General features: G+C 44.2%; 1 protein-coding gene across 1 annotated transcript in view; it reads left to right on the top strand.

Moving 5' to 3' along the window:
• The window catches only part of LOC147268593 (sodium- and chloride-dependent taurine transporter-like), a 34913-nt gene extending 21714 nt beyond the window's left edge, over positions 1 to 13199 (top strand). The window contains exons 8-15 of the mRNA XM_086200311.1: positions 639 to 742; positions 851 to 975; positions 4220 to 4332; positions 5471 to 5608; positions 8317 to 8419; positions 8609 to 8709; positions 8803 to 8973; positions 9117 to 13199. Of these exons, the coding sequence (XP_086056437.1) occupies positions 639 to 742; positions 851 to 975; positions 4220 to 4332; positions 5471 to 5608; positions 8317 to 8419; positions 8609 to 8709; positions 8803 to 8973; positions 9117 to 9275 (1014 nt within the window). The 3' untranslated portion in view covers positions 9276 to 13199. The remainder of the gene's footprint in view (positions 1 to 638; positions 743 to 850; positions 976 to 4219; positions 4333 to 5470; positions 5609 to 8316; positions 8420 to 8608; positions 8710 to 8802; positions 8974 to 9116) is intronic.
• Positions 13200 to 15101: the final 1902 nt, after the last annotated feature.

The following is a 15101-nucleotide window of genomic DNA, read 5'->3' as shown; positions in this document are numbered from 1 at the left end:
TTCCGAAACAAATTAATGTCATAAAGTAGAAATGGCGACTTCAGAACATTATATAATCCCACGATACAATACATTCAATGATATATCCCTGACAGGAAGTAAACAAACTCCTCCCGAACCCAAAGACTTGGCAGATACCCGCCCATCCACAACAACTCTAGACGATGCTCCAGATTCAGCCGGGAGCACCACGGTGTCTGGGGAGTGCCACAGATGCTTTCCTTCACTCCTGCCTGCTAAAAATACGCGAGTCTTCTAGTTTTCAGGGACAAGTTGGCATCAAGCTGCACAGAGCAAATCAAGACAGGGTTGGAAGGCAGACGCAGAAACGCCATTTTCGAAATAAAACCTCCCATGCAGAGCTGACTGTGTATCACGTTACCACATTGATATTCCATTAGGAAAAGGCGCAAGGCACAAAGTTGACTGGTCAGTCAGAAGCTGAACTGAAAGCCCTCAATTTAGATGTTCCTGACCGGGACTTATCTGTATCTGTGATAGATTCTGAGCCAGACTTCCCTAGACCATTACCCACTACTTGAAACCAGCCTCGCTATACACAGTGCTCGTGTTCCTGTGCTTCCCTTCATCAGCAGGCCTCAGCCTTTCTGTCCCCGTTCTCTTCCCCTACTTGGCAGGTATGGATAGACGCTGGCACACAGATCTTCTTTTCCTACGCCATCTGTTTGGGCGCCATGACATCCTTGGGGAGCTACAACAAGTACAAATACAACTGCTACAGGTGAGGTGTTAGTTTTCAGTGGGGGTTTAGCGGTAGGGGACAGAGGGGGGTGAAGGGATCCTTGTGTGTTCATTAACAAATCCTCCTCATGACATATGTGTGATATAGGGACTGTTTGCTGCTGGGAGCCCTCAACAGTGGTACCAGTTTTGTGTCTGGCTTCGCAATATTTTCCGTCCTGGGCTTCATGGCACAAGAGCAAGGGGTGGACATTGCTGAGGTGGCAGAGTCAGGTACGAGGGTTCTGAAAAGGTGGCAGTGATGGTGGGCGCTGCTTCCTGGTTAAAAAAAAATGAATAGCAGTATTCCTTAAGAACAAACAAAAAAAAAAACAGCAACGGAACTGAAACGAGAATTAGAGAATTGAAATCAACTTGAAATTGATTCCCCTTTTTTAAGTACAAATGACGGCATCAGATTTTGGAAGTTTCCGCAATCAAACACTCCTTGACGAAAACAGAATGTGACAAAATATTTGGTCGGTTTCTTATCAAGTAATGTGAGTGTGCTTCAGCAGACTGGAAGCGAGATAGACGCTGGAAAACTGAGTTTGTTTTGCAAAGAGCAAACATTACAGACTTTGGGAGTCAACTAGCCAGTATTCTCATGCAGGAATAGACAATGTTCACTGCATCTTGTGCCAGTGTGCTAGCTCCAACATGCTATCGGAGTTCTTTTCTCATCTATACATGGCAAACTGGTGTCACCATTGTTGTGGTTCCTATCTATTCGAGTGACTTATTGGGTTTATGGTAGACTGGGGTGTTCCCGAAAAGGTTTCATGCAACAATGATTGTCAAGATCTTTTCTATGGATGTACAAGGCTGTCTTCCAAAGTGTACACTATTACTGCTCAGCGAGCAACTATTCTGTGAGGCTGCAGCTTAGGGGTGTCCCCAACTAAGAAGAGTAGAGTGTTGAATCTGATTGGTCAAGTCTTCACCATCCAATCATGTTCTTTTGTTGTTGCTTTTTTATTTTTTTATTTTTTTTGGTCATAGATCCCTTTTCTTTTTTTCCTCCACAAAGCACAAACCAGCTGAAAGAAAACACACCCAGCGAAATTGTAAGTTGCAACTAAAATGAGTTCAAATTTGTTATGGAATCCTCCAGCTGGACCCACACGAGTATGTTGGTAACCGCCAGCGTTGGCCACCAACTTAACTTTGGCCTCACGGGAAGCTTTAAGAACTCCTTGGTCACAACCTCCATCCGTCCCCTTGCTTCTTCGTCTCCACTGTCTCCCTCCTCCTTTACTCTCAGGCCGTCCATCTTTGCAAACAGTGGCTAACTCTCTAAAGCTAAAGCTAAGCTAACTCCTGGTTACCATTTTTTTCTTTAGCCAAAGTAACTACTTCTTACACCAGAAGAAAGTGTCAGTGACGAGGCAGAAATCTTGAGAGAACGAGCAACAATAACAAGCAGTGGCGGTACAATCAGTGTGACAGTTCTTTTACTACAAGCCCCGCCCCCACCCCAGTCACACCCTTAACTATGCTTGCTGACCCACAAAACCTTCAGCCACTGCAAAGCATCAGCTATGACATGAAAAGCTGAATCGGGCTCCTTCAAATGATTCGTCGCCTATTTGGGGTCACCCCTAGTGCAAATGCAACTTTAGTAAGAGCAAGTTAGCCCAGTTTAAATGGTCATGCTTGTTGTTTAACAGAACTTCACAAGGCTTCTGCTTGCTCCCAGATAAGATAGTGGATTTTTGAATAGCCCTTTAAGAGGTGTGATCACACCGGACAGACTCTTACGGAACCTTTGGGCTTCACTTGTAAGGTTTTCCTCCGTTGTGGGGCTATATTTTACATGCCTAACTCATGAATCACCTTGCCTGATACAAAATGAGAGAGAAGCTTGAATGTTTTCATTTTTGCTTATAGAGAACCAAGTTATTGTCAGCATTAAACGCTTTGGTGGAATCCAGGCTTCACCAGAGCCCCGAGGTCCTCCAGTATGACAAAAGCAAATCAAGTAGTTGCTAACTTGAAGCACTTTCCATGTTGTCATGTTGTTAACTTTTTAACCCACTTATGTCCCGTGCCACAGGTAACCAAAGAATAGAACTGTGCATTAGCGGTATGTTAGGCAGTGGCTGGCACTCATGTAGCCTAATGGACACCATGATGCTGGGAAGAGCTAATTTTTTCCAGCCTGAAAACGTGTGTCCACATCCAGAGCAGACAGCGGTTGCACATTAAGCTCGATCATCTAGCAACTTTGGACTGGCCTGCCTGATAAAGACACTTAGGAACATCGCAAGTAGGTCTGCTTTAACTGCGGCTGCTTGATTTCGATGTAGCCACATACTGTAGCTGCATGAGAGAATGAGCTGTCTGAATGAACTGTTGGGCTTTCCTCAGTGCAGTTCCAGCACACATCTTATCTTTGTGGTTTCTGTTGACTCAGGAATGTGCGAAAAAGAACGATATGATGATCTGCAGAGTGAAAAAGACAACAACATGCGCAGCATTACTGTGGATGCTCATTAACTTTGATTGGTGTTTTGTTAGAGAATGCAAGAACTACTTTTGGAGTCAACGCTGTGTTTGGTTGGATGCCTTGTCATAATTTGCAACAACAACTGACTACATCTTGCTATCAGTGGCAATGCTGTTTAAGCTGCTTCCTTGTTTCTTGACTTCTGTTTTACAGTTTCCCCGTATAGCACCAACCTCAAATGACTAAACAAACAAACAATAAAAAAACGACAGCCTTCAAGATGTTTCCTGTTTGACATCCCAATTGGCATCTGCTGCTGTTTTGGAACAGTTGATTGTGGTCGACCTTTGCATCCCTGCCTGATTGATTCCGTTAGGGATGCAAAACGAGCCGGTGAATCAGGGGTTGACTTACTTTCAAGAGGATGCCCTTGATTCACCTTCACAGCTGATTGTGTCTGTACACCCATAGCAACTTTGGTACTTTATCAAATTTCCAAATTTATTTTCCTTGCAGTAATAACAGCGATCTATGAATTAATGGTCTTCCTGTTTTTCCTCCATCCATGATGCAGTACGTTCTATTCATGCACATCTGCTGTAGCGTTTCTCTAACGAACGCGTTTCTCTATTGAAGGACTTTCTCAGAGTTGCAGTTACCTACTTTACTCAGAACAGATCACATCAAGCTTGTAATGTTTCCTTGCTAAACCGCTTGGAGTAATGTTGTGTTTGAAGTGCGTACTGTTAGTCGGATGGCACTAGTCATTCTCTGATAGGCTGCAGGTAAGTAGGCGTGTATCTGCCGTACTTGGCGTGACCTGCTTCAGACAGACAGTAGATTGAGGCGTCTATTGGCAGAACTGTAGCCCAGGTTTGACTGCGCATCATATCTGGTTCTGCATCTCCAGTGTTCTGGATCTTTCTCACGGGGATGCGGATCAGATGAGCTCATCATAAGATATTAATGTTGCCTCCCCCCACACCTCTCTCTTTTACCCCCCCCCCCCCCCCCTCCCCATATCTGCAGGTCCCGGCCTGGCTTTCATTGCCTACCCCAAAGCTGTAACCATGATGCCTTTTCCTACACTCTGGGCGATTCTCTTCTTCATTATGCTGCTGCTGCTTGGCCTCGACAGTCAGGTGAGCACACGAACGGCTGCCGGAGTCCGAGGAACCTGTAGGAAGTGGCGACGACGTGTTCAAACCACCGAAACAACCGTTTGACCCAAGTTAAAACCAGCAGAGTTATCAAAGCCAGATGCCGTAAAACCACAAAGCCTTGTTGGATTTTCAACTCTCCAGAGTTTATTGAACAAATCCTGTGTGAAGTATATTTCAGTATGGGAAAATGAGAAGTTTATGCATGGATACATTTAATCTAAATGTTAAAATAGGGAAACACTTCACACTGCCGAATGTGTCCAGTTTAATAAGTACAAATGTAAACCGGTGCAGGATTGAGTCCTGGAACCTGGAAAGAAGACCTGATTTTCTGTCATAATCAAAAATACAACATAAAAGGATTCCAGGCCAGCTTCTGGCTCTGCCTACAAAAACACATCCGCCCTTCAACATTCCGCATGTGTCCATAAGTAGTTTTCCAACTTTGGTAGCATCTATGGACATATGGAAATAGGGCCCATACAATAATGCAATTTGTTTTATTTCAGTGATTGAAATATGGAAGAATTTAAAATTTTTCTTTTATCATCATCACTGTCGTAATGCACATAGTGGCAGAACTTAATATTGTGACAAAAATAAAGCTTCATTGAGTTCAAATCTATCAGGATCAGAAGGAGGAAACGTCTCCCTGACCAGCAGCAGACAAGGAGCCGCCAGCCAGTAACCCTCTCAACATTCAGTCACGTGATGGAAAAATCCACTGGCTGCATGACTCATGAAGTCCTGTGACTTCACATCACGTGTCATCGTTCACAGGTTACAGATACTCGCATGAAAGCAAACGCACACGCATCCTGAAAACAGTCGCGTGTTCCTCAAAAGTTAAAAACTGTTGCGGCTCACTTCCTGTTTACACTGTACAGCTCAGACTTGAAGTACAAGTCCTTCCACGTGCTGAAGTACTGCAGAATGTACAGAATAATGGACCGAGGCTGGGATGCGTTCAAACCAGAAGAAAACTTCTTTTTTTGGTTCATTTGAAGAGTTTGAAATGCAGGTAATTGTTGTGTCCATCTCACCCATTGCTCTGTGTGTGTGTGTGTGTGTGTGTGTGTGTGTGTGTGTGTGTGTGTGTGTGTGTGGGTGTGTGTAGTTTGTGGAGGTGGAAGGGCAGATCACATCACTGGTGGATCTGTATCCGTCCTTCCTAAGGAAGGGTTACCGCAGAGAGGTCTTCATCGCTATCATCTGCTGCATCAGCTACCTGCTTGGACTCACCATGGTTACCAAGGTAACAGCTCAGAACTTACACTGCTGGCACCAGCAAATACAACCAAAGCGTACTGCGTGTAGCTGCTGTCCACCTTCACTGGGTTTTATTAGAAGCAGGGTCCGGTTTTCCACGCATGTAGGAATTCTGTGGGCATGAATGAACTGGTCAGTCCTGAAAGCGCCCTCTGACTGAGCAAACTCGCCGGGGCGTCCAGGAAAAAGAGGGAGTTTTTTGGAAAAACTTGAGGAAATGTGCAACGTGGCTGCTGATGACTTCTGTCTGCGCATCTGCAGATAAGACAGGGATTTGCACTGAAACCATCAAGAACCAGTCTGATAGTGCAGGCAGATACTACTACTACTACTACTACTACTACTACTACTACTACTACCTACCAAGTGCTGCTGCCGCCCCCCTTTCAGCATCCAGCCCTCAGTTTCATATGTAAGCAACAACAGTGTTCAGACAGCTATTAGCGTCCATCCCTGGGGAGGTGACAGGAGTCTATTTATGCTGTCGAGTCATGAGAACCTCCCTTCCCTCTCAAGGTATTATTAGCTTTTCTAAACCTTCCTCCTCATCGCTCCTATTTTTATCTTGTCATTTGTGTCCTTTTCTCATAATCTCTTCCTCTTTCGCTGTCTATGTGCCCCCCCCCCCCAAACCTTTTCTCAAACCCGCATTTGGGAAATTACTGCTGGAATCAGAGGATGAACCATCTCAGTCCGGCCCTCCAAAAGGAGGAAGACATTTCCCCTGTTGCTGAATCTTAACAGCAGTGAACACGATCCAGCAGAGCCTAGCCTCCAGCCCAGATCTAGTCTAAAGTCTAGAGTTAGACTGAAGGTACTCGGTGTACCTCAGGTTTTCGGATACTCTCTTCAGACAGAAGATTTGATCCTGGATGTTGTGCTTTTTAACCAAGACTGGACTCATAAACGTTTTCGTCCGTTTCTAAGCCAGAATGTTCGATACGCCGAGAACCTCGCTGCTCTCTTCAGCCAAGGACGCAAACAACGCAACAAACTTGGCTAAAAAAAAAGTCTTCAAAGATTTCAGGAACAATATTGTTGTGCAAATACACGTCGTCACACAAGCTGACGAGGGACACTAAACCCCGCTACGAACTAGCTGAAGTACTTTTACTATCCAGGCTGAGGATGTACTTTGTTTGTTACTAGTTTCCAGCTGCAATCCCTAGTTAGGCCTCTATGAAAACAATTGGAGGAAAAGACAAAGTTCACAGATTAATTCACTAAAAACAATTCCACACAAGATTACAACTGATGACTCCTCAACCAACGCTTCTATTAGAAGTCTTCGTATCCTGAGTTTTTTCTGTGTCCGTTGGTTTATGTGCCACGTTAGAGAGCAAAAGGCCAAGTGGGTAACCAATGAAAACGCTGGCCACCGCCGGCGGGTCCAGCGGGAGCAGAACGTGACTGCGGGAAACCTCATTCTTGATTCAAATTGAGTTACGATTCAAAATGAACTTGGTGCCATCTGTTTGGAGTCATGACGAAGTCTCAGAACTGAACTCAGCTTTGTTGTAGAGAAGTAGATCTTCCGAATTGCATAAACTAATAAGTCGAAGCTGCCGACCACAGCAGTGAAGGCGATGGCGTCTGCTTGATTTCACACTGCGGTGACCTCAGCAGGCGAGCCGCTGCCAGAACAAACATAACCAGGCTGAGTTTAACAAAATGATATAATCACATTTCAGGAGGCCTCATGGAGCGGCGAGACAATCAAGCAGCCATGAGTGTCTTTGTCATGCAAGAACACGTTGTACAGTTCAAGTCAAAGCAAACTGGATTAGTTGTTTGTGGTTAAAAGTACTGCCAACATGTAGTCGTAGTCACAGTCTTACTTCGGTCTTCTACTCCTCGTGTTACTTTCATCCTCGCCGCCTCCTCTGATCTCACACAACACTCCAGCTTCTCGCTGTCGTTAGGTTTCCTTTTTCGCCTTCCTGTCTTCATCACTCTCTTGTTCCCATGACAACATCTTTTTGTGTCTACAGTGGCCTGGTTCAAGTTTAGGACTCCCTGGATAATACATATATGTTTTTGTGCCGAACATACACATGAGCACACACACAGGCGTGTCCTGACACTCACATGTACATAACATTTCAGCTGTTTAGTCCAGCAGTGTCCGTCCACACGCAACCGGGTTTACATGTAATTCTGTCTCGGTGTCTCGAACAGGCTACAGCCGCCATAACGAAACATGCCAGTGTTGACTGGACTATATATGCTCTCATATTCAGGTTTTTGTAAAGCATGTGACTTTTTCAAAACCTTCCAGGCCTTGAAAAAGTCCCTTATAACTTCCATGATGGTAGCACAGCCTCCACGTATCTAAAACTGAGGAAGAGAGGAAGAAACAAAAATACTGAGCGAAAGTGCAGAGAGCCTGATGGTGACTTCCACAAGTGCAGGTGAACCTCTGGTTTGCGGGTGCTGATGGAACGTGAGAGGAACAGAAACTCAAGAGGGCTGAAACAAGGGGGACTAGAAAAACCTGAACATGTTTGGCCTGTAATCCAAGCCGCTGATGGCGTATCCCTCCGCCACGCTCTGCGCCCGCTGTCCTGGATGGAGAATAACAACATTATCTTAATGCATACGTCATGTAATATTATTACCTGCGCAGCTTCTCTGTTGGCTCGTGCCTCTGACGTGTCTCCCTGTCTCTGTCTCTGTCTCTGTCTCTGTCTCCAGGGTGGCATGTATGTTTTCCAGCTGTTTGATTACTATGCAGCGAGCGGTGTGTGCCTTCTGTGGGTGGCATTCTTTGAATGTATAGCTGTTGCCTGGGTTTATGGTGAGTAGCAGCCGGGGGATTCCTGACTTTAGCTTTCACTGGGGGGGGGGGGGGGGGGGGGGCAGGATCAGACACAGCTGCACACATCAGGTCTGTATCAGAGAAATGGGAAGATGAACTGATGGCAGATAGAAAGAACCGGTGCCTGCTGGTGCTGCGTACCAACACGTGACTCTTCTGTCTTGGCAGGCGTTGATAATTTCTACGATGCGGTTGAGGACATGATTGGCTACAGACCAAATCCTTGGATGAAATGGAGCTGGACTGTTGTCACTCCTTTACTGTGCATAGTAAGAGCCTGTTTTCACTCTGGGTTACGTTCTGTACCGCCGATGCAGGAGGAGCCAGCCACACTCACCTTTGAACTCTCGCTCTCCTTCCAGGGCTGCTTTATTTTCTCCTTGGTCAAATACAAGCCATTGACGTACAACAAGGTGTACGAGTATCCTGACTGGGCCGTCGGAATAGGTTGGACTCTGGCCTTGGCCTCCATGATCTGCATCCCCATGGTGGTCGTGATCAAGATCATTCGATCTGACGGGCCGCTCATCGAGGTGGGTCAAGGCTGGGAAAACCTTATAAAACACAGATTATTTTTTAATGTTGTTCATATTCATAATTGGTTTTTAGTCCATTTTAGCGTCTGGTTCTAACAATTGTTGTCCCCCCCCCCCCCTTCTCCTTCCGGGTTCCGTAGAGGATTAAGGCGGTGGCAGCCCCAGTTCGCGGCGGGGCGAGTTCCCGTCCTGCAGACCACCGTGGCCCTAAGGAACTCACCTACCCACTGGACCCCAACGGGAACAAGGGTCTGCTGATGAAGGCCCCCACCCACACCATCGTAGAAACCATGATGTAAAGGAATGAGGCGGAAACTCTCCATGAGATCGCTCTCCTCTCCTCTTCTAAAATGCTTCTAAAGCTAGCTAGCTTTCTGTCTCTCTGTCTGTCTGGTGGACTGATAAGGGTTGCAAGGAAAAAAGTTTCAAATCTTTTAGGGACACTTCGCTGTCAGTGGATTTCTGAAGAGGGTAGCAATCACATTTCAAATCTATTTCTGAATTACTCACAAGCCTTTTTTTTTTTTTCCTATTTGTAGTTTTCATGTCTGTTTGTTCCACTTGCTATTTTCACAGACAACCAACCATTGTTCTAAAAAAAGGAAGACAGTGGTTATTGAGTCTTGGAATCAAACAGGCTTTTGTAGCCACGATCTGAAAACATTTTCTACATCATAGATCACAAAAAAGAAAAAAAAATTGGACTTTTTTTTTTTTTGGCCTGTTCTTGGAACACCCAACAGCTCTTTGCCTGTTTGAATTGAAACAGGGTGCACTTATCTGAGGACACGTGCCATAGGGTTCAGCTTTGGCTCGTTCTATTCAGTAGAAGCTGTGTTGAGAGGATGTGGAAGATTGAATCACTCACAGGAACAGAGTCACTTACCCAACCGCTACTTTTTTTTTCTTCTCTAAGCTACGTCCCGACTAGAGGAGGTGTGGCGTGCCCCTTTACTGTCACCAGAGAGGCGGGTTCGCTCGTTTCAGCTGCACAAGGCAAGATGTTTCTGAGGAGTGAGACCTGAATGAGTCCTATGAAAAGTAATGTGATGTAATTCGTACGATAACCTGCGCAGTTGTTGGAGAGAATTCGTGGCGTTTTCGGTGGTAGAACGGGGATGTTTTCAGCCGTGTTTCTGGTAACAAATGTTTTGGGGTGAGATGCGAATCCTTTAAACCCAAACGTCGTTCTTTCTCTGGACTCAATCAAGCGTCTCGCCGCAATCGAACCAGGCAGCTCAAAACATCCCAAATGTGTCGGCTAACACCCTGGCGGACTGGTGAGACGGTTTGCAGTGACACCACATCGCCATGAATGACTGGACATCACTTTTCATAAGGATTCATAAGGACGTTCGATGAGAACACAACGATTCTGTTCAAAAGAGTTTGAAGAGCCCCTTTGGCCTACAATCATAACGGGTCAGTAACGGATGCAGGAAATGTCCAGTGATACCCAACTTTGCCTGGTGCAGCTAAAAGAAAATGGGATGAATGTAGAATTGACACAGCCATCACAGCCCATGACCCTTATGGAACCAGGATCCTGGTTTTTCAATGCACCTTAGGACAAATATCCCCATCTTCCATAGCCATAAACTATGGGTCAGAACGAGCACTGAGACGGCGTCGGGATCAGAGGTCAGCTATCGGAAAGGATTTGAAGTGTGGACGTTGAACCCTTGAGTGTGTTGTCTGTGGCGTACTGTACAGTAGTAGCTAACCAGTCTATATCTATCTATCTCTCTGTCCTAGACCAGTTTACAGTACATTAGTGACTGCACTAGGTGCTCTTGGCTTACAAGTTTGGATCGGATTTATTTTATGTTCTGCAGAGGAAGTCACATTATTATTCGCTTTTCCTCTGTCGATGTTTAGACTCGTTTTTATTAAGACTGTAATGTTGTTGGTATTCACTATTGATGATAATTGCTGTAGTTTTACATAGAAGAAGGAAGACTTCTTTCATCTGGTGAAAATACTAAGCTATTATACAGATCATACATTTACAGTGGCAGCCATTGTAGTATAGTCCTCATCCTGCATTCTTCAGCCTTGGTGCTGCCAACAGTTCTGTCTTAAGCTTCTCACAAAGAATGCAACTGATTTTTTTTTTTCCAAATATTGTGTCTTGTTGGGGGTGTGGATCAGTTGTTCAAGCAAGAAGTTTATTGTGTACAGTCAAAAAAATGGGAATTCTACAATGGCTCCATCTGTAAGGTGGTAGGTGTGCGGGGGTTTGTAGCTTTCCCTCGTCTGTAAATACCAGGGGACAGTATTTACTTTGGATAAATTCAGCCAGACGGGACACTGTAGGCCACAGGGGAGCGGCCCATCACCACCAAGGGGGGTGCGGGGCACCAGGGGCAACCCTTGGGTGTAACCCTGCAGCTTCAAGTTGAAGGACACTGTTGAAAATCCACCAAACCAATAAAAAATATCGGCTGGGATACAAATTAATTGAGTCAATCGTAAGGAAACGCCGGCAGGGTCAGAAACGTTGCGTGTTTCAGAACGATGCGCCAAATTTAACATCGGAAGATCGACACTAAATCGTAAAACCACGATCAGAATCGCTCGGCCGCGCGCAGACTCTCATGTTCAGCTTCTCCACGGCTCTGAATTAACAATCCTTTTTGCACGATGCGGCAGCATTTCAGAGGCAACGCCATCGTCTGGTCAGTGTGTTCATCAAACCAGCCGCCAGACCAATTTCAGGTGGTTCAAACGTAAACAGCCTGATTTCTTATCACGTCGGTGACACAATCACACAGAGAACACAAGTCAGGGAGTCGGAGTGCAACGACGTTCACACTCGCCGGAGGAAGAAACTGGCTGCTTTACCATACTAAGAGCCGAACTGTAACCGCCCCCTTGGTCTTCTCGTCCTGGCGCCGGGCCCGGTTTGCTTGTAAGTCAGTGGGAACCGGGTTGCTGTCATCCTGAGGGACCGCGTCTTTTGGTAAATGAAACATTTCAATGTTTATCCAAACACTTGGATTACAGACCGAGACTTTTTGAAAAACATGCCCGTAAAGAAAGATGACCACAGTCAACCTGACTTACTGGAGACGGGCCGCATCCAAACCCCAGCCGGGGGGGGGGAGTCCTGCTGAAACTGTTCAGCAGCTCTGGCTGACTTTACCAAACGTGAAGTCACATTACATTCTTGGAGATGATAAAGGGCCGAAGCACGGATGGTGTGAACCTTTTGACCTACTTGCAGACTATTTGAAACAACAAGTACATTCATCGTCTGTGCAACCAGGGGTTTCCCATGAGTTTGAGTCACCAGCGACCACTCAGGATCTTCTCTGCAGTGCTTTTATCCAATGAAAAGCTGCTTTAACCCAGCGTCCCAAAAAAAAAGGAAGAAAAAATCAGACTCATAACTGTGGGTGACAAAGAGCTGACTTTTAATGACAACAACCAAACACTGGCATAAAAATCAGATATTTGTCATAAAAAAAAGAAAAAAATCCCACCTACTCTGCCTGTTTTATCCATAATCAAAGAAAAAGAGTCAAAGTGAGTTTGTACTGCACCTTATTTGTAGAATTTGGGCTTCATATAAAAAGAAAAGAGGCAAAAAAAACAACAACCAAGTAAACACTGCCATCTTTTTATTCAGGGTCGGCACTGGCCTCCATCGTCTGTCCTCTGCTCTCTCAGAAGCAGACACGTGAAAATGGATCAAGACAAAAATGTTCCCTCTTCCTCTCGTGAAATACACACTTGTACAGTACACACACGTCAGAACTTGACCAACATCAAATCAACGTGAGACCAGAGCCTCATTTTGTGTTTCATCAACGCTTTTGTTGATATTTTTTTTGTCAAATAGAAAAAACTAGTTCATATCATTAAAAGGGATTTGTGAAACCAAATCCACAGCAGACATCTATTTTCATACAATAACAAACTTTTCCTATGTAAGTCGTCTTTGTACAGCTACGTTCCCATTGCAGACTCCCCATTTTAATGGAGATACTTTGTTTTATTCGTAAACTTTTGTACAGATCTGGTTCTCGATTCCCCTGAAAGATCTTTGCACTGAGGTTAAAAAAAAAAAGAAGACCCGAGCACCTGGAACTACTTCCCAGGACCAACCGCATCGCAAACATCTCCAGAGTTCTGTTCGAAGAAAAACTGAATTCTAAGGTGATGGCTAAACCAGGATTAAAAAAAAAAAAAAAAAAAAAAGTCAATTTCAAGATGGCAATCTCCAAACAAACGACACGAAAAAGTGGTTCAGTTGTGTAAATAATCGTAGTTACAAAATCTCCTTTTTGCTAAGATCCTTCTTTTGCTGGGGAACCCTGGGCCAGAGTTGATAATGCAGTCATTTCTTTGTTTTATTCTTCCTCGGTGTGTATTTCCAGATGTGCCCGTCCCTTCCTACACTCCCCATCAGTTAGCTTACGTAAACCTTTGCAAGAGGATGGAAGCATTAGTGATGCACAAGTTTTTAACGCCGATTGTTGAAATGTGAAAGTCGCCTGCAGGCGAAGTTAAAATTTCTGAAGATTTATTTTTTAGGGTGAAAGAAAAATGAGTTTCTTTTTTTTATTTTTATTGATCTTGTTTTCTTGAATCCAGCAGTTTCTTGTTTTAAATTTTTTTTTTTTTTTTGGATTGTTTGTCACGTTTGCCTTTTGTATTCCAAATATAGTGTACTGAACCTCTGGAGTAACGACTGTCAATCGAAGAAAAAATAGACAGAAAAAAAGCTACAATTTGTTATGTGCAATACTTTGTAGAAGTACTTTTAATGCTCTAGTTCCAAAAAAAGGTGGCACTAATCACTGCTGACAGCCTGTGAATTCTTGATGAAGCTTATTGGAATCTTCGGGGTCCGGTTCTATTGAAACCTGCCACAAATGTTTGTGCAACGTAACCAAACAAAAACCACTAGAACATCAAATATCAGGTGGTTTGTACTGCACTGATGAGAAAAGTACTAAACTTTCAAACTAAATTTCCTTGTGGGCTTTCGCTTTTGTTTTTGTGAGGCTTCGTTGTGATGGGTATGAAACACGAAGACCAGGATCTTTCTGCCCACAGCGCTGATCTCACTTCTGCTTCGTCGCTAAATAAAAATCAGGGAATTCCCAACAGCAAGCCGCCGCTACCAAAGTTCATGATTTCAACACATTTGGCGGAATGCAACCGCCGGAGTTCAAGGTTTGCCGTTTTACTTTTAACGGAACAAATATGAATTTGGCTGCTTTTGGGAAACTGAACCCTGCAAAATAACTAGAACATCCAAGACCAGAGTGCACCAAATCCCGTCAGAGCTTTTCCTTAAAATCCTGTTATTTCGACATTCCGCTTGTTTAGATGTTTTTTGCAAAAACACTAGAAACAGAAACAGACCCGGACGTCCAGTGGCGCGTCGCCTCGGCCGTGTTGGTGAAAGCACCATCTTGTCCACTCTGTGTCGGGTTCCCGCGGTTCAGCTCGGGGCCAGATACAGATGTGACCACACAGAGGTGACGCAACATCTGTTTGCTGAAGTCACTCGATGTGGCTCGAGGTAGAGAACACAACTCTGTTTCTTCTCTTAATGCAAAGATCTTTCAGAGAACCAGTGTGAGGAACAATGTTGAACATTTTAATATTGGACATGGGTAAATTATGGCATAAAAGGCTGTAAATGTCCTTTCACTGAAGACTCCATCACGTCAGGGCGAAGGCTCCTGAGAAATAGAGTCTTTGCTGGTTTTCATTCTCATGGTCTCCAGTGTCTCTCCTGTATCCTATAATGATATACCAGCCCTTACTTTTTGAGAATGTTCATGGGAAAATGTTTTAATTCTTTGTGAAGAAAAAAAAACATTTTTAAAAGAATTTGAAAGGTTATATTTTTTATTTCTATGGCCAACCTGTAAGCTAGAAAAAAAAGAATAAAAAAAGAATTTAAAAAAATGCGTGTTTGGTCAAGTTTTACAAAGGTGTAAAACTTTTTTTTATTTCTTAATAAAAAATTTGTCTTCAGAGAATGAGTTTCTTTTGTCCGGCTGTTTTTGTTTTAATTTACTACGTTGATCTTAGGCGTTCAAAGATATCAATGTGATCCATTTGTTGTGATAACATTAAAAAAGTCTGGAGAAGTTGCTCAGCTA

This window comes from Aulostomus chinensis, chromosome 3 (assembly GCF_037954235.1).
Source record: "Aulostomus chinensis isolate RoL2024-O1b breed Wild chromosome 3, RoL_Achi_v1.0, whole genome shotgun sequence".
In the NCBI taxonomy this organism is placed as follows: domain Eukaryota; kingdom Metazoa; phylum Chordata; class Actinopteri; order Syngnathiformes; family Aulostomidae; genus Aulostomus; species Aulostomus chinensis.
Note: the sequence above shows the minus strand (reverse complement) of the source record. Positions and strands in the feature narration are given on the sequence as shown.